Source organism: Lates calcarifer, linkage group LG10 (assembly GCF_001640805.2).
Source record: "Lates calcarifer isolate ASB-BC8 linkage group LG10, TLL_Latcal_v3, whole genome shotgun sequence".
Classification (NCBI taxonomy): Eukaryota; Metazoa; Chordata; class Actinopteri; family Centropomidae; genus Lates; species Lates calcarifer.
In genome coordinates, this window is record NC_066842.1 from 25,140,363 (window position 1) to 25,160,626 (window position 20,264).

At 40.0% G+C, this 20,264-nt stretch overlaps 1 protein-coding gene across 1 annotated transcript; it reads left to right on the forward strand.

The window, feature by feature from the left end:
* The first annotated feature begins 490 nt into the window (after positions 1 to 490).
* si:dkey-30c15.10 (uncharacterized protein LOC559353 homolog) lies at positions 491 to 16,766 on the forward strand. The gene is given in 26 exon segments (XM_051073630.1): positions 491 to 721; positions 1,501 to 1,600; positions 1,736 to 1,903; positions 2,463 to 2,555; positions 2,865 to 3,043; positions 3,317 to 3,409; positions 3,741 to 3,833; positions 5,728 to 5,815; positions 7,008 to 7,277; positions 8,750 to 9,081; positions 9,210 to 9,304; positions 9,529 to 9,658; positions 9,895 to 10,030; positions 10,262 to 10,323; positions 10,325 to 10,451; positions 10,631 to 10,757; positions 11,460 to 11,508; positions 12,815 to 12,868; positions 12,959 to 12,991; positions 13,098 to 13,119; positions 13,270 to 13,379; positions 13,929 to 13,982; positions 14,573 to 14,659; positions 14,861 to 14,968; positions 15,058 to 15,206; positions 15,523 to 16,766. Coding segments are annotated over 25 exon segments (2,919 nt in total). The 5' UTR covers positions 491 to 721; positions 1,501 to 1,506; the 3' UTR covers positions 15,689 to 16,766.
* The last annotated feature ends 3,498 nt before the right edge of the window (positions 16,767 to 20,264 follow it).

Consider the following 20,264-nt stretch of genomic DNA (forward strand, 5'->3'; position numbering starts at 1 on the left):
AGAATAAACATAAACTTATGTCTATAATGAATCATATTTTCAAAAAATAGATAAAGTTTTTTGAAGTACATACATTTTTCATCAGAATCAGTGCAGTCAAAGCAGGCCTGTAGCTCCAGCTATAGTCCATTTGTTCTGTCCTGACCACAGGCTTTTCAAATTTTATTTTCTTTCTGTTATTCCAGGATTAACCACACACTGATCAGAGTCCTAAAACTGGATGAGGACAGAACCAGCACAAATAGCGTATTAACAAACCAACTGATGTGTTAAACAGACTTCATTCATATGGCATCGAATTATTAGCTATGTTAAAGCTATGTGTCACACACCAAAACACTGACCTGTACAGTTTTTGGTTAAAGCTCTACCACGACAAAGTAATGGAATCTTGATTTGCGTATTTACTTGGTTTAATACGGTAAAGCGGCCTCACTGCGAGCTACGCAGCAGGTGCAGACGTGGAATCAGATTACAGAATTGTGCAGTCCTTCGAGTCAACCATGCCTGGTGAATTTAGTCTGTTCCCAGATCAGCACTCTTCAAGAGTATTTATGGGACTCCAGTTGTAGTTCGACTAACGTCAGAAGACCCGCTGAAATTCAAAGTTAGAAGAGGAGGAGACTGAAAGCACAAAACAACAAGAAGTGTTGTTTCTTGTTTCCCGTCAGTTAGCGTGGACCTGTTTTACTACTGTAGTTTCTTACAGACTTCTTTTCAGGTAAGACAACAAAATGACTCGCTTAGCTATTTTCAGTAGCTTTGCTATGCCCTGCTAACTTTGTAACACGCCAAGAGAGTTTGTTCCTGCTAAAGTTAGCTTGCCATTCTAAGCTAGGCTAACGTTTTGTTGGCCAACTTTTCATAAGTTAGCTTGAAATGATCCTGCCAGAGTTGACTCAAAAGGCAGCGTTGCTAACATAAGATAGCTAATGTAGCTCATGTAACTAGCTGCTTAGCAGCAGGCTGTCAGTGCTCGAAAATTGAAGAGTAATCAAATTGAGCTAACACGGGGTTTTGATGTCTTGACAACGTTAACAATATAACGCTGTGTATTTAGCTGACTTGCTAGCACAGCTAGCATTGAATGTGCGTTTCATGTTAAACTGTCCTGAGCTGAAACTGAAACGCTAGGGCGTTGTCGCCTTCCATTGAATTGGAGATATTGCTGAAAAATTTCAGTCCAATATTGTGTTTGCACTGTCTGAATAAAAGTATGTGACAGCTGGCATTAATAATTTTAACCAAATAACTATCATGTCATAGTAAGAGTTTTAACCTATTAACACGGTCCATGATAGTTACGTCCGTGACCCTCACTGAACATAAAAATCTTATTTTTATATCTGCTTTGTTACTTTCCTGCGCGATTTTAGTACCACATAAACAGGTGTTTTGAAGACTAACTCCTGTAAAAAGCTGACCCTTGTTTGTACTACAGCTCTATGTTTCTGACATCTTCAACAAAATATTCAGTCTATAATGTCACTGTGTTTGCAGCTCAATATGGAAGCTGGTGAGGAAAATAGTTGCAACATCAGCTTAAAGAGACAGAGAGCACCTCTGTCAGACTCTGAAGACAATGTCCTCTCATCAGCAGGTTTGTTTGTGCCTTTATTAACAAGAATGCCAATGTTTGCATTTCTACAGAGTGGCCACATATTTACTATGGTATTGGCAGTTATTGTATATATATTTACCTTATCACTTGTTGTTTATCTATTTTGTGTTTCAGAGGTGAGTGATGGCCAGAAGCGACGGCGTCTGGAGGCAGCCGGTCAGGAGAACCGTAGTCCTACACCATCCAACTCTGGACGCTTAGCTGAGCTAGGGACAAAGCCAGATACACCGATCGTTCCCTCAATCCGGTCCAGAGTCCATCAGCTCACCCAGAGAAGAGAGGGTAATCCTACCTTTCCTGTTGAAAGAGCCATTCTATTCTAATAATATTTTTTTATCAATGAAATGACAAAATATTTGAGTCATCTCTAGGTATAACACTATACAACTCAGCAGACTACTATTAACAAAGTACAACCTTTAAAATGACCATGAGTTCATCAACCTCTCTCTACAACAGATGCAACACGATATATATATATATATATATAATATATATAATATAATATATATATATATATAGATGGTGATGGTAGATATGAAGGTAGAATTCATTTGCAGGGCTGTTGTATTAGATTCCATTAGACCCTGCTAGCTGGCGCTAATAAACTGGCAACTAAGTGTGTATGTGTGCATATCTGTACATAGTGTTATAGTGTTTTTTTTGCAGGCTTTATTGTTACTGCTTAAGATGGTGACATGTCATGGTAGCCAAGGTCAACAGTCAAGCTGGATTATCTGCATGCAAGATGTTGTCCAGGGTTCTGTATTCTGTGTCAAGTCAGTGTGGATGATAGATAAATGCTATAGTTTGTAACAGCATTTTTATTTTTATTTTGGAGGAGCTCCACTGGCCCAGAGGTGCTTGTCGGATCCTGGGGCTGACAGCCCATCAGCTGCCATCCATGACAAGGGCTTCAGAGAGCATCTCCTCAGTAAGCATGCATATGAATATGCACATTCAGAAACCTCTGAGAGTGAACATCAATCTTGTCTCTGTTGAATGCATTGTTAAATGCATTGAAAAAATTGTTAGGGCACTCTGGTACAAGTGAGTTGAGTTGTAGAGGCCGCTATTGCTCAGCAAAGTTACATGGTGTTGCTTTAAACTTTTTTTGGATTGTGGCAAGAATACATCAATATCAATTATTTGATTTATGACTTAATTTCTACTTATGTTTTTTTTTTTAAAAACTATTTTAATTTTGTTTGTTTGTTTGTTGTTTTGTTTCTTGTCCCTTCAGATGAGGGAGAGTTTAGTCAGCGAATGGAGCGGTTTAAAGTGCCAGTCTTCCAGGCTGGCCCCACACCGAGCCCTGCCAACATATGCCCCCGGACATGCTCTAACTTTGTATCTGACATTCATCAGAAGCTCCAGGGCACCACAACACCCAGCTCCAAGCAGGCCTCTCGCATCCGTCAGGTTGTCTGAATGGGTTTATAACTGAAACCATGAGTAGTATCATAGTGGGATCAGCACATTTGTAGCTCCCAAGTATGCATAATTAGAAGGGTAAATAAGCTCAAAAGTATTAGGAATTAAATTATTTATACCCATTAATTAATTATAATATACCCACATTGCCTAATGGTGTCTGTAAGTCTTTAAATGTAATTTTTTTTTCTAAAAATGAATTTGATTTTGAGATGACCTAAAAAGGATATGTCTGACATCTGACATGGTTTTCTGGTTCAGGAACGGGAGCAGGAGTTGAACCAGTTGTGTTTCCAACCAATCAGTGAGAATGCCTGGCTCAAAAGGAGCAGCTCTGATCCCTCGTTGGCTCAGGTGGGTTTGAGATTGTGGTATTTTGGCTGTCAAACATTCAAGTATGTTTTTGTCCCAGCTGTCAAGTTTGTCTTGTCATGTTGAAATTCTTGGTTCCTAAACCGTAGATTGACCATGATAATCTCAATTGTCTCACAGTCCTTTAGATTATTTTTGTATTAGATTACAGTCAAAGTCAGAACATAGTATGTCCTAAAGGACCTGACTCTGCAGATGATTGACAACTCATATTTTAAATTGTTTTTTTTTTTGTGAATGTAATTTTTGTTTAGTCTGCTCTTTTCCATTTTGTTTAGTTTTTTTTATACACACCTGCTTGTGTAAACATTAGCAGGTAAGGACCCCTCCTGGCCCATCATCTCCCTCCTCCTGGGTCCCTAGATCTAAAGGGAGATTTCATTGGCCTCCCATGCAGCCCTGGGATGTGAGTCAGTGATGTTAAAGAAAAAAAGCACACAGTACTGTCTGGTCACTTCCTGCACATGGGCAATACTTTGAGCTAGTACATTAAGTAATATTGAATTGGCTTTCATAAGAATTAAATTGGATGGGGAATAGGGAACTCATCACTATTGAAGCACTGTTGTGGAAGAATGTCCTCATTTACATGGCTCCACTCTTCAGAGGAGGGTAGTCTGGTGTGGTTTTGGTGGGCTGCTCACTGGTGGAATAAAGGAATTCTCTTCACACTTCACACATGAACAGCAGTGGAAAGTTACTGTCTTATTTGGTGTGGGGTCATAATGAGGTGATAAACTGCTCCACAGAGAAGTTTTCATACATTTTCTTTAAGTTTCACAGTGGTTATCCTCACAGTCCCTGTAATGTACGGTATACAGTCCAGACCAAGTGCTTGGATGGTTAGACAGTTTTTGTTCTTCAGGTTCTGAGCTTCAGCACATTCAAACATAAATTAAATAATAATTGCTACATTTAAGAGCCATGTTTCAGCTTTAATTTGAGCAGGTTTAAGTCGAGGATATTCCACCTCTTCACCATGAAAACTCTTTGGCTGTTTTGACCATATGTTTAGGATCATTGTCCTGCTGAGTGATGAAATGTTTTCCAGTGCATCTCTGAGACATTTGGTTGAATCTGAGCACAGAATGCTCCTGTAAATACCAATGTGACAGTTCCACTGCAGCCGTACATTCCTAAACCATAACAGAACCACCATCATGTTCGAACAGAAGAGGTGGCTTTGGGTCATCAGTTGCTCCTTTTTCTCTCCACACAGTCCTCTTCCCATCACTTTGATAGAGCTTGATATTTGTTTCATCAGTCCACAGAGCTTTGTTCCACCTGGTGGTTTTTGTAATTTGCAACGAGGTCTTTCTTTTTTTGAAATTTACCAGTATCTTGTGGTGAATCCTCTGAGGTTATTCTCACGAAGTCTATTCTTAATTGTTGACATGGAAACCTACATACTGGAGAGCATTCTTGACTTGCTATGTGGTCATAAAAGGGTTTTTCTTCACTTTACACATCATTTTCCCATCATCTGCTTGTCATTTTCCATTTTCTACTTTCCCTGTGAATACCTGCTTTTTTAAAAAGTGTACCCAAATCTTGTTTTTGCGAAAACCCGACCTTTGATATTTATGGAATACTTTTGTGCTGTTTTTGGGCCTTATTATCATTATCGTTGTTACTTGCATGGCCACCTCTTTACTCCACATATTGACAGACAGCTCCATTTCAATCTAAAATTGCAACTCTATTAACTCTCAGCTTCACATACATGAACTAATTAAAACAACACACAACTGACCAGTTAATTCCTAACCCTTACAATTTAGGCAGTGTGTGTTTAAAAGGGCCGTATCTCCCACACAGTTCTTTCAGTTTTGACATAATCTGATTTAAATCTGAGACATGGCACTTTATGAAGAATACATTTTTATATTTCCAATTGAATGTCCTGAAACACAGTCGTAATTGTCTAAATACTTACAGTGTGGACTGGAAAACCTTAGAGGGGTTTATTTTTCTATTTAGCACCACTCCACCTCGTTATTAGTTACTCAGGTCATTTCCTACAGTACCTGTTTTGTCTGGTTTGATGGTTTGTTTTTTCTTGATATTAGATTTGATGGAGTTACTTAACTTTTTTAAAAGAATGTATTCTAGTTTATTAGTTACCTTTAATGGAAATACACCGTGTATATTGAAGATGCCCTTCAAATAAAATCACAATCATATCTGTTTGTTTGTATATTTACTTATTTATTTGCAATAATCTACAGAAAACAGAGCAGTGCTCTTCATCTCTGCTGCTTATTCTTTAATCCTGGTGCTGATGATATTGTTTCTTCCAGCAGGTTGATGGTCATAATGAGATGAAAGATGGCAGCTTCACAGAAGGTCCTACATCAGGTGCAGAGAAGCAACCTGTAAATACAACAGGTATGATTTTTGGCATCTTGTTTTCCTCGATAAACTACTCATAACGAAATGTATATACTTTCTTTCCCTAGACTTGACCTGGGTGAAGTATGAATGTGCCTAGATGCATGAATGTCCTGGATTGATGTTTATCTATCATAGACAGTATCCATGGACTACTGTATGATACATAGTAAAGCCCAGTCCAAAGATTTGTTCCTAACCAGTGATGAACCAATCCAGTACACTGACAGAATTACACTGACTGATGATAAGATGGCCAATTCAAAGTGGCTGCTTTGTTTCAGGCTGCATGGCTTAAAAGAGATGTACCCTCAATCCTTTAAGTGCTGAATGTGCTAACATTAACCAATAATCTGACTAAACAGACTATAACCAGACATTACAACAAAGCTCAGGGCGTACAATGCAATACAAATACAATACCAAGTTGAATAGTCATATTCTTAGCTATATATATGTTATGTAAGGTAGAGTAAACTAGACCCAGTTACATTACCAAGTTCATTAAAGGAAAAAGAAGATGCATTTTTGGTTTGCTGGTTTGCAAGGTCCTGTTGTTGTTCGCCTGGCTGTGAGGCTTCAGTGTTGTTGAAGAGTTTGGTGGTTGTTTCTTTATTCTCTTTGCAGAGGTAGTGGCAGCTCCTTTTTGCTGGTAAACTCAGCTGACATACCCTGTGTCTTGCCTGCTGATGCTTGGTCTTAAATCCTTTGGTAGGCTCTTGTGTCGCTACCCAAGTCAGTTGTTATAAACTGAGGTTATTTTGCACATGGAGTAATGAGTTCCACACAGTGTGGTGTACAGACTATCATTTTAAAAAGAAAAAAAGCACTAGTATCAGATCAATCAGTACCCTAGGTTTTGGGAAGAATCAATACTTAGGTAGAAAAATTGGGATTAGTGCATCCCTATTTTAATACAGTGTTTTCTACAAGTAGAGACACACCAGTAGCAGCAAGTACAAAAAGAGTTGACTTGCATTTTTAAAATTCAGTCAGTCCTTACATTTGCTATCATGCCAGATGTATTTCTTTTGTTAAGCTGTGTTATTGTGTTTTCCTGATACAATCTGTATCTTATCCTACAGAATTTAAATAGCTTGTGGGTTGATATTAATAGTTGTACCTACTCTAATGTTAAATATGGTGCTTACACTACTAGTGTTAAGATGTGAGACTAATCTTTCAACAGGTGAAAGGGCACATTGTGTCTCTAAAGCCCCAACAGTATCTGTAGAGCTTGAAAGCTCTGGTGAAGGGCAGCTGCGAATGGAACGGAAGGAGCAAAATACTCATCAGGGTGAAGAACTCATGAAGGACAAAGACCATGAGGCTTCAGTTGGAAATGAAGAAGAACAGCGTGAATCCCAAGAACCAGAGACCCAGACTGTAGTGATGCTGTCTTTTAGTGAGGATCAGAGTCTCTCCAAGACCTCTTTCAGTGAGGATCAGAATGTGTCAGGTGATGAACAGAGACTGCTAGAATCAACTCGTCTAGACAAGTCAAAGGAAATGGATGAGGTTTCCAAAGTAACTGAACAGAGCAGGTCAGAGATGTTTTCATTTGAAGATGAAAAGTCTTCAGACGGTGAAGAGGTGATTGAGCCTTCAACAGATGAGGAGTTATGGTTGTGGACATATCCTCAACACACAGCGTACAAACAGGGAGAGTCTGTCATAGCTGAGGAACAGGAGGAAGATGTGTGTGCTAAAGAGGAGGAGGGGGAGTTAGAATCATCCATAGTGGAAAAAGAGAAAGGAAGTAGTGTTGTCATCCAGGACAGTGAATGTTATTTTGCTAACGTCTCTGCTGAGATTGATGGTTCCTCTGAAATGCAGAAAGATGAGAAACCAGATGTGGACTCTGTGACAGACCAGTCTACTTTAAACAGAGACCAAGTGAATTTAGAAGAATGTAATGAGGAAACAGCTAGAGGAGATGCTGATATTTTTACAATAAGGCAAGATCAGAGAGACACAGAAGGGTGTACTGATGAGGATGGTATATGTCAACAGTCAAAGGACATCCAGACAATCACCATAGAAGAAGAAAACATGGATCTAGAGTCAAACAGAACAGGTCCTTATAGCAGAATGAAACAAACAGAGCCATCTCCTTCTGCAGATGTAGCTCAGGCTCTGAAAGAAACACAGACAGTGTATATGGAACTACAAAGAAACACTGAAGATGTAGCACAGCCAAACACAGAAGCTTATGCTGAACCAGTAGATGCTGATACAAATGATGGTGCTCTGAGCTTGACAGAGGTCCAGGTGTCAGAGGGCCTTTTGGAGATGGAGAAAGTGGATCAGGAAGCAGTAGATGAAAGGCAGGGTGTTAAAGATGGGCTGATGGCAGAAACTCACAAGGCAGAGGGAGGAGAGAGCTTAAAGAAAGTCACTTTTATCCTGGAGCCTGAGCTAATCAATGACTCATCCCTGTCTGAGACCAGTATCTCTGTGGAGTCCAGGGCAGAGACAAGTATGTCAGGTGAGAACAGTAACCAGATGTATGTATGAGCACCTGGGTTTCCTGAGGACACCTTAGGAGAGGTGGAGCACACTGGTGAAGTTGTTGGTAAGACAGAACCTGACCACTGCTAACCTGCACACACTGGGTCTACATTAAGAGCAGCATGTTTTTGAAAATGCAGGGTGATTTGGACATGCTGCACACAAGCTAACAGGTGTTGTTCAGAGATGTTGGTATTGCTGTTTCTTTTGTACTCACCAAGGCATCTCAAGTATACAGTTGGTATTGCACGAGTGCACTTACAATAAAGGTGACAGGGCATACAGCTGAGACATGTGGGTGACCATCTGTTGTGGCTTCTCTTTATTTTTAACACTCATGAGCTATCTACCTATCATAGAAATCCATCCGTATTTACTTCTGAAAGTGATTTGGTACATTTTTAATGTTTCTTTCCTTAGATGTTGACTTGAGCTCTCACGATGAGACCAACACCACTGAAATAATTGATCGGATGTTCGAGGAGGTGCTGGAATATGCTGGAAGGATGGAGGAAGAGCGGGAGACTGATGAAGATGCTGAGGACCGCGACAGTGGTATTGGTGCTTGCTCTGGAGACAAAGATAAAATGGACACGGAGTCAGAGAAGGATAAAAATGAAGAGGGAGAGGTCAAAGACGAGTGTAATGACAGCGAGAATCTTGAAAGCAATGGAGATGAGCTGCTCACTTTCCCTCCCAGCGGCATCCTCTCTCCTCTCAGCAAGTCTGTTGAAGCTGTGGTCACCCCTCTGGTAAGGTTAACTCATAACTTTGAGATGTCAATACATGATTTCCATTATGGGAGCTCTCTGGAGTTGAATGTATTCAAAAACTGAAAAAAATATTTATTGTGTGTTCATGTTCTGTATTCCACCAACAGCGGCTAGCAGCAACCCAGGAATCGAACCCTCCATCTCTGCTCCTGACTCCAGAAGAGACCACCACCCCTCCTGTTGAATCTGCTCCTCTGTACAGGTACAGGTCACAGCAGCAGCACAGCCATTTATCTGGAATAAACCCTGATTGAATTCTCAGTCTTGAATCATCAGTGCTGTCTATTTCCAGACTGGTGTGACAAATCTGAGAAATTACAAGCCCAGTGTTTAATAATAAATGTTTAATAACCTTCAATATGAATATATATTGTACTATATCATGCTTAACTCTAATGTGTTGTTGGTTGGTTCTGTGTTTGACAGTATTGATGCCTACCGTACACAAAGACAGAGTAAGCTGCCCACCATTCAGAGTGTCACTCCTGGGGTTCAGAGACGAGCTCCAGAGAAGTCACAACCTCAACACTCTGTCAACACCAAGGAGAAAATCACGGTGTGTAACACAGTTTATGATTATTGGAGAAAGCCAGACTCTCACAGTACATGAGTCAGTTTTCAGAATGAACTCTAACTATCTTGTTCCCACTGCCAAACACTAACTTTACTAACTCCTGCCATTTGAAAATGTAAATTGTCCAATTGCTGAAACTGACTTCTGTTTGATTGAATTAAATCTTGTGCAAATGTTCCTTTATCCATGATGCTAGGTGTTGTTCTGTGTTCCTTCAGGCCCTTAATGAAGAAGCAGGGAAGCTGCAGACTGTGATCAACCAGACCCTGCAGGCTCTGAGCTGCTGTACTGATGAGGAGCATGGACGAGGCTCACTGGAGGAGGCTGAGGCTGAAAAACTACTGCTAGTCTCCTGTAAGTAGACTGTAGCACTATTTGATTTAATAGAAGCATCTTTGTGCATCATAGATAGAAAGCCATGTTCACATTACTATGTTGGCACATTTTACATTCAGTTGATAAACAACAACAGTATTACTAATATTAGACACATACATTTACCTGTTTATTTAATAGTAATGGCATCGACACTTCATGTTATTCTCCTTTATCTCTCCGTTTCCTTATTCTTGTGATCTGTTTCAGGTGAGAAACGTTCTGCCCTGCTGGCAGAGGTGGCCAGACTGAGGGAGGAGAGGAACTCAGAGACTGCGAGAGGGCACAGGGGAAGACAGGGAGTATGTCTCCCAGCAGCCCTGCAGAGGGACTGTCAGCATCACAAACATCCAGCTGCCTCTCAAGGTTGAATTTGTCTGCTCCTCACACAGCCGAACAGGTAGCACAGCAAGAAAGCTTTTCTGCTATTTTGTGTTTTTAAATGGCTCAGTTATTTAACATATTGATGCTTTTGTATGACGTCAATAAAAACTGCTCATTTTAACATCCAGGGCTTAATTAACACAAACATTGTAGTTGACAATGACTTTGAAAGGACTGTGTAATGTACTTGTTCAGGTCGGCCAAGTCACTACTTTTTCATCCTGATCCGCTACGGGCCGTGCAACATCATCGCCACCCCACTGGCTACAGCTGCTGACGCTCAGAATGGAGACACTATCTCCTTCCCTACATCTGTCACACTGTAAGCTGCAATTTATTATTTAAATAACTAATGAATAACTGTGATGCAAATCACATCTTTTTGCACAAATTTCATGTTGAAGTTCTGACCAAGTCCACGTGTACTCATAAATTTTTTTAACCATCACTTATGTATGTAGCTTTTTCTATTTCCATGGCTTTATGGTGAGGGTTATATCGCCACCTGTTGGTTTTACACACTGTTGACAATGTGTTTTGAAAGAATGACATAGACTTAGAGACTTAGACTTAGACTAGACTTTATTGATCCCTTTGGGATGACTCCCTTAGGGAAATTAAGTTTCCAGCAGCTTATACAGACAGAAGCAGCACACAGGACAGTTTGCAAACAACAACAAAACTGCTTGCATACAGGTATAGAGAATAGGATTTAAAAAAAAAACAATAAACAGTAGACTCTTAATAGGATAAAAAAAATGCACAGTAAACTCTTATGCACAGTAAAGTCTTAGCTAAATATACAAAATATAAATAGAATAAAATAAGAATGAAATAAGATAAATATACTGAACTGTATATAGGAGGAAAACACCCCAGTTTAATAAATGTCTATGTGAACTAGACCTCTGAAATATGACTTGGCTCACTTGCCCATGGAACTGAAAGAGTTTTGTGACTATTGATGTGGTTATTTCAGTGGAAATCTATAATCTTGACTTGTTTGTCTCCGTAATGTTTCCAGGAAGGATATTCGCTCATCCTTTGAGATTGATGTGGAAGTCTACAGTCTGGTGAGACAAAACAATAACATTTTGATTTGCAGTAGTTCTAGTAATAGTATTTTCCCCAACATAAATCAGTTTACTATTATTTACACATAGGAGTTCAGAGTAATGGACTGCATGCTTATGTTATGAATAGGACATCAATTATAAATATTTCAGCTTAATTAAATATCATCTTTATTCTGAAAATCATATTTATTCCAGGCTAGACCTAGTGATGTTATTGACAGATTATTTAGTTTGTTTGGCAGCTCAGGTGCTGTGCTGGTTGACTTAGCATGCTGTTAGCTTTTGCTTGGTGAGTTGAGCAGCATGCTGCAGGTGATTGCTCCTTAGTTTGACATGTTGTTAGCTTGTTGTTGTAAGGTAGTGTGCTGTTAGCTGGCAACGTTGTAGACAAAAGTAAAATAACTTGCTATGGAAGTGATGAACATGCTTTTTCAACCTATGTTATAAAAAGTATATCATGCTAGTGGCTTTTATAGACAGACTGACTTGGATATACAATCATGGCTGCAGCATTCAGATGAAATTGCCTGTCATGCCAGATGGACCACCTGCTCTACCACAAATTTCCAGCATCAGGCCCAATGGTAAATGGTAGGACTGGGCAATTGGCAACAAAAAAACATTTAGCGATTACTTTGACAGACATTGGAATTGCGATATCAGTCACAAAATTAGTGGAAAGAAAATGTATGTATAAAAATGATGATGATGATTTGATTTTTGCTGGGGTCTGTACCAAACAAGAATATTCCCATACATCTGGAAATATGATTTGTAGGCCAATGTGTCACTGTAACACTACAGTGTTTGATTTCTAACGGTATGTTGTGACACTTTTACCTTTATCAAAAAAACTGCAATTCCTGAGATTTAGATATTGTACTTGCAGTTGTTCAGTGCTAGTAAATGGAGAGCATTTATATAGTGTTTTTAACAGTCATACTGATCACTTATCACCCTTCTCCCCCAACGACACACAAGGATGTGAACAGTGACTGGTGGGGGCCAAACTCAGTCTCCTGACCAAGACACGGACATGAAAGACCAAAAAAAAAAACATGTAGTCTGATTCTGACATAATCAGTCCTGTAGCGGAAGCTAATGTTGGTTAGCCTGAGCAGATACATAGTACATATAATTTGTTTGTTTGGTGTCCTGGCCATGTGAGAGAGCTGCCCAGCACTGGTTACTTTCTTACTCCATTTCACTGTTTCATAACTTTTTTTCCAAGTTGTTCAGTGCACAGCATTGTTAAATCAGTGTAATATGTGAATTTTTAATGTGTCTGTTTTGTGCCATCTAGTCCCACACTTCAGCCAGTAACTGTAGCATGGACCGGGCCACCACCAAGTCACGGGTCAGTGGTTGAATTTCTCTCAAATAATGAGCCAGGTGTGTATTTATTAATTACAGTCTAACTCATTATGGATGTTTTTACATGATGAAGGTCACACCAAGAAAGCTTCTGAACACCATCACAGTGAGTATTCAGTTTCATGCCTAAATACTGTCCTGAGTGGGATGTTAGATTTTTTTTTTCCCCTCACACAGAAATGTCACCTAAACCTTTTTTTTGTTTTCAACAGAGATCCAGTAACAGTCTGACATGTAAGTTAAGTTTATTTTGGTCAGTATTTGTGTGAGTTTGAGGTTTTCATTTTCCCCATTTTACTAAACTCAGGAGCTCTCTAATGGCAAAAATAAACTGTCAGTTTGATGTTGTGGCAGTTTCACTTTCTGTCCTCCTTGGTCCTTCAGCTGCTGCTCCTCCTGCTCTCAACACTCGTCGCTCCAGTAACTTTTGTCTCGTCGGCTCCCATAAGATCACCTTGGCCTCACTGGGACACAGCAAGTTCCCTCTGGATAAGGTAACTGTCTGTCTCGATATTTCTGGGAAGAGCTGCTCACACTGTTTTTGGCATCCTTAAGAATGAAAGTGAAAACACAGTTTTCTTACTCTGGGCCCAGAGATTGTGCCTGAACGATTTACTGAGTGATGTTGATGAAATCAGGATTGTTGGTCAGTTGAATGATTTAAAAAGTTAAAAAACTTACTTAGCATCAGTAAAACTTTGAGGGAACTGGTGAATTCCAGTGATATAATACACCATATTTATATCAACTCAGAAACGTGTGTCAGTTTGCCATGGAAAAAATAACATTATATCAATAAGTTTTTATATGTGCAGCCATGTAGATGCTTTTTAATTGAACACCTGGTCCATATAACACATCCACTGTCACTGTCTGTGCATTTTATTTGTGACCAAACAGAAGCTCAGCACTTCAGGCACCACTAATAAATCCCTTTGCTCCTTTTATTATTTTTTGTGAGCGCTTTCTGCACATGGGTGGGTTCACTGGTGATGTAACCTGTGTTCTCCCACTCCTCTCTCTTTCTTGCTTCCTCCACTCAGATGAAACTTGAAGGCAAAATCAGGAGGCTGCTGGGAGATGAATTTCAGGAAAAGGTTTCACTCTTTTTCTCAACGCTGTCACCCCCTCACCTCTCACATTTCCCCTAACTAACCTCTAGCTCATGATTTCAGTCATACAAATAATCTGCTGATGGAATTTCCTCTTTTTAGTTCAAGTTCTTTCCCATCTGATCTTAAACATTCATTACGTTGGCTCCACATGTCACGTTCATGTTTCTGTTAGCTGTCTAAATATACAAGAAGAATTTCCCTCCAGAATGCAGTATGCCTTTTGGAAATGCTGTTTACTTTAAAATCTCTGGGGTTGTGTTTTAGTGTGGATGGGCAGGAACAAGACTTTTGGAATCAATGATGTAGATGCCCCCTGATTCTTATCAGTCACCACATATCCCTTCCTGATTCCCTTGATGATTTAGCATTTCTAAGGGGTAAAAATAAAATCCCACATCTGATGACAGTTTGACCCGAACATTTTGATTTCAGGTTGCTTTTCTTTAACTGATTTGAAGAGCATGTTGGAATGAAATTCTTCAACATATAGTTTTCTGTTTCTTGCTTCTCTGTCCTCCACATCATACCTCTTTTTACAGCGTGTCCCCTCCCTCTCCTCCTCTGGACTGTAGGTGCCTTTTCTCTCTCCTCTAGAGGGCAACATCTACTTACGCCTGGACAGCGAGAGTCACTCTAATGTGCAGCACCAAGGCTTCCTGGTCAGTAATGTTTCTCTTCTACTCAACACTCTGGCTACATTACAAACACGCCCACCTTAGCAAATGATTTAGTGTCATACTGTTTTAAAATGTTATGATTTCAAGCAAATGGAGAATGTTGGGAAACAGTGTAAATGTGTTTTTGTTGCATTTAGTTGCATCAAATTCAGTCTCCTCTCTGTTTTTTGGGTCTGTTCTCAGACAATGTTTGAGTTGATCAGTGGATACGGGGTGTGGCATCGCCGATATTTTGTCCTGGAGGGATGTAGCATGTCGTACTGGAACCACCCCAATGACAAAGAAACCAAGGTATGAACAGACCAGCTGACAGATGTGCAGACAACGTCACCGAGTTTCCTCCATCAGGTTTGATTCAGTTTTCTGTTTGAACATCTCAGGAAGCAGAGGGCAGCATCTCTCTGTCCAGCTCTCCCAGTCAGTGTGTCAGGCCTGTCAAGAGGGACTCATGTGCTCGACCTTTTACCTTTGAGCTTGTGAGCAACGTCCCACATCAGCAGCAGGACCACAGCCAGGAAGCCCTGGCCAAGTAAGTCTGAAGAAATAACTCTCAACACCCTGAAAAACTACACCTTCTGGAGTTTTTGAAGTGTTAAGTGATAAATACATGAACTAGCTTTTAGTTATCATTGAGCGCTTTAAAACAGGTCCCAGGGATTGCCATGTTTGTTGACCGTAAGCATGAGGTATTCTTCTCTGGCTGCACCCAACTAGTGATGTCACAGTGGGTGTTTTACTTTAGACAGTTGATGGGAAACACCTTCTGTGACATCACCAGTTGGGTTGCAGCTTGAGATTAATTGTGAAAGAAGACAGACTGATGGGTTTTGCTCCCTCTTGTTCAGGAGTTGGTTCTCAGCCGACACCAAACAGGAGCGACTGGACTGGATGGAGAAACTCAACCAAGTCCTTTTGGACTTTCACACATGGAACCGAACCTCAGCAACCCAAACAGAAAGTCAGCAGTCAAACACACTGAGCAGTGGGAACTTGAGGGAGAGCATACTGTAACTCCATCACTAAACCAACATACATACTCAGATGCAGCTTCTTACAGTATGAGCTGACATCAGGATTTAGATTCTTTATCTCAGAGCTGCAGCTCAGAGAGATGATAAGCTTCTTTACAGGCTCAGTTTCACTGTTGAAATGAAACAGCCAAATTACAAACATATAGCCAGACAAAATGTAATGTATCTCATGTTGATTTATCTTTGGGAGCTATCTATGAGTTTCAGATTTTTTCTTTTAATCTGAATCCAATCATTACTGTTGGTTTTCACTTTTATTTGATAAGTTTCAGTTGCCATTTGAATATTTTTAGTTTTTCTTTATTATGAGTTTGTGGAAATCAGGTTTTATTTTGACTTTTTCCATGGTAATCAGCTGCTTTAGCCTTTGTTGGCACGATTATTTGGTCACTTTCAGTAGCTAAGGTGAAACTTCTGCAGAAGCTTATATTTTTGAAATGATTTACACTACTTCCTGTTTTGCTTCAAGTTGTATTTTTGTCTCATTTAGACTGGAAGGATAAACTAATTTATATAGATACACTAATAAATATTGAATGTAGACACTGTCTGCTTCTGAGAAATAAGAAGTTTTTGATGAGGGGCACACTCAATCCATACTAAGTAGAAGTTAATGGAGGTTTTTGTTCCACTGAACCAACAGACATGTGGTTGTTATTTCACTTATTGCTGTGATTGAAGAGATAAGGCTCAGCATCTGTATCTATTCCTCTTGTGTCATTGGTGTCTTAGGGTTTGACTTCCTTCTCAGTGCCCTGAAGTGTTCACTCACATTCCTCAGTGCATTATTTGTCTTACAGCACATATATATAATCCTGTATTTACATATGTAAAGCCATGTTATATATGTAATACACCAGAACTGGCGAGGTAGAAGAAGGGACTGCAGTGACACTGCTACAGTGGATGTAGTTTGTTCTGTCTGATGTCTTGTTCTTTTCCATGTATTTTCACATATCAGTCTGTCACTTTGTTCTAAATGTTATTCATGTGAACTCTCATTCTATGCACTTAATGGAAGGTACCAATAAAATAAATGGAATATAATGGCTACAAAAGCAGTTCAGACAGTGGCTTTTACTTACATATATACTGCAATATCCCTTTTAATTTTCCTTCCATAAAATCCATAAACAATATTATTTTAGACAGATGTCCATGTCTTCCCCATCCCTTAATTTCTCACATTTACATTCACATACAAACGAATGTAAAAGTTGAGGTGGTTGAGCCATAGATGATCTATACATACAGAGTCTGAGAGAGTCTGACAGGAAGGCAGCCCAGGTCAGGAATGTCATACAGGAAGTGGTCTAGAATTAGACATCCTGTTCGTTCCAGGGTGGAGGCACTGCTGGATGTTATGGAGCTCAAGGTGATGACAACAACAAGGGGAGGGGAGCACTTCATTCTGCTTTCAGGACACACACACACACAACTGTGTTGAATCGGCCAACACAGTTGTTTCAGCATTCTTATACGTGCACACTACAACACGGTGGGTTTCTATGGATCTGTCACCTTCACACAGCTTTGACAGATTTATGGCAGTAGTTTAAGTTCAGCGCAGGTGGTTAATGCAAATGGAGGCTTGTACACATTGTGCACTAATCTGATAACTGATCTGTCCATGTAAAACTCATCAAAATGTAAATATTTTGCTAAATCTGACCAATTTCTTCATAATTTGCTTAAAAGAGTTTGTTATCTTTTCTCTGTCTTGAGTACTGATGAAAATGTTGGACGAAAGGTCAGCAGGTCACCATTGTCTAGACACCCAGAACATCCAGTGAATTTCATGTCAATATGAGAAAATATTTAGCTCTGGATTAAGTATTGAATGGAATGAGTGGCCGTTGGAAAGTCAGTCAGAAGGTGCAAAAGTTAGAACATTAGTGTCATTAGTCTGGAGGATAAACTTCATCTTTAATTCTGATTTTAAGCTGTTGGGCAGCTGTGAACGTGAATCAGATCAGTGCTCCACAGCAGAGGGAGTGACCGAGCTGCCACAAACACAGACAGGGGAGGAAACACTCTAGTGCAGTGAGCCCTGCTGTCACTGACAAGACTAGAGCTCAGCAGGACAGTGGCCTTGTTGTCCTCAGTAATGTTGTCCCACCCTGGCAGGAATACAATCTGCACAACATCCTGGTGTCAACCTCTGCTCTATTCCTTACACGACTTTAGAGGAAATTGTTCCTGTGTGACAAAGAACACCAGAGGTGATACAGAGGAGAGCGGCCTTGCCAACACAACTAACAAACAGACAGAATGATTCACAAGCAGACACAGTATGAACAAATGGATGTGGATGTCACATAGATTCATTTAAATTCATAAGGGAATCCTTCTACCTGAACTGACTGACAACACATTTCCACACTGCTTTGTTCAACAAAGAATTTTAACATTCTGTGTGCTAAGATCTTGCACCCTGAAGAGAATTCAACACTGCATAAAAATGATCAGACAGAGTAAGAAAGGAGGTTGTATAATGTGAAATGTGCCATTTGTAGAGATAAATTCTGAGAATCATCACCCAATTCTGCAGTTCCCTTCAGCTCTATGGAGCGTTTTAGCATCTTTCAGCTCATTGTTTTGGTTTTACACTTTTATACCTTAATTATTTTAACCACTTAGAAATCATCATTTCTATTAGCACCAGGAGCAGATCACAGTTTTGTGTGGAAAAAGCTCTACATACCCATTGTGAGTTACCAGCACCAGGGAGCAGGCAAAGCAGCATCTAGCTGGTGAATATAGTGAAACATTTAGCAGCTAAAAGCCAGATATGTTTCCCCAAACCAAAGCAGATCTGAAGTTTGAGTGAGTATTATATTTATATTCTACAGGTTCCCAGATACACATCTTCAAATAGATGCTAATGTTGCTCCATATCTGTTGGGTGTGTATGCCGACAAGTTTGCTGTAACAGTTGATAAAGTGATAATGTGTCAGTTTTAGGTTGACAGCTTGTTTCTACTGCCCCCAGGTGGCCAGAAAAATCAGATATTGCAGGTATATTTGGTGAGCATCCTCTGAAATTCTTTATACATAATTATATAGGGGGTAAGTCAAGGGGAGGGTCCACAATCTTCCTTAAGTCTTTCACAGTGTTGTCCCTTGTTCAGATTCAATTTCTTATTCAAAGTTACCTCACAGAACCCCCACGCATATATTTTAAAACTGCATGAAAAGATTTCAAGTGCGGCACTGATGGATGATGGTGCTGTGTTTCCTTCAGATACTGTGTTTAAGCTGGCTTCAGCTCCAGGGTCATTTGGCACGATCCTCCTTGTGTTTTTTAAGAGGTCCGGGAAGCTTGGAGACGTAAACAGGGTGGTGAGGTCAGAGGACTCAACTGGTCCCCAAATAAACAAACTCCCCTCAGTGGTAGTAGCCTGCGCCAGTCAAACAGCTGCAGAGGATCAGGGACGGTCAGTGACACTGTTTTTGTTTCAGTGGAAAAATACCACACTTTTTGTTCAGCATCAACAATAGAGCCACAGAGTTTATCTACCTGGTGTTAAAGGAAGGGGAACGATTGAGAGATGAGGTGAATCATCTGAGACACCTGTGAAGTGCAGCACAATGGAAGCGTAATCGTCGTGACTCCATTAGTTCTTGGCTCCTTCATGTTCCTGTCTTTTACTGTGGGTTGGGAGCTAATGACTTATGCATTATACATTGTTTCTTCCTGTAACTGTGTGTTTGATTGGTTTCCCTTTACAAGTCAAGGAGACTCTCAGACTCCCAGAAGGTTTTGTGGAACATCAGGTCCACTTACCCCCCTACTCACCCCACGCCCTCACCCCCTCCTCCACCATCTGGATTCTTTTCCTGGTCCCCTACCTTCACCATGTCTTTCTCTCCTGTGGCCTTTAAAGTCATATGGGACAAATCTGAATTTCTTCAACATGAAAACAGTGTTCATTTAGTGTGTACATGTTTGAGTTCTCTTGATGAAATCAAGACATTGTGACTCAGGTTCATATGACATGTATGTCATATGTGTTTCCACACTTATGTTTTTGTATGACTTAAACAAATGAGGTACTACATGTTAATCAGTGAGCTGTGGGGCTGATGCCAGGCTGGTTGTGTCCCCATGTATTCAGTCTTAATTATCGGCAATAAAAATATTTCCAAAATCTTCCTAAAAATTTCCAATGTAAAACAGAACAATGTAATCTTTGAATAGTGGTTCGACAAAACAACCCCAACTTTCAAACTTTTCCTGGGGCTTTCAGTCGTACCACATGGTCTTCATGAGTGGGTGGTTTTTGCTTGGTTGTACTGGAGATGTATCTGTTGACATGCAACCTCAGTGGTGTAAACATTGCATCCATAATGATGTTTTTGTCCAGTGAAGACTGTGTGACTGAAAGCTTTGGAAAAATCTAGTAAGTGGAACTTGAGTTGGGATTGTTTTGTTAGTTAAGTAGAAACTGAGATCAGAAATCTAAGGTAAATTATTCTGTAATAGTATTTACCATCTTCTTAACAGGCCCCTGAATGCAGCATATCTACTTGTACCCTCCCTGTGCCTGCCCCTT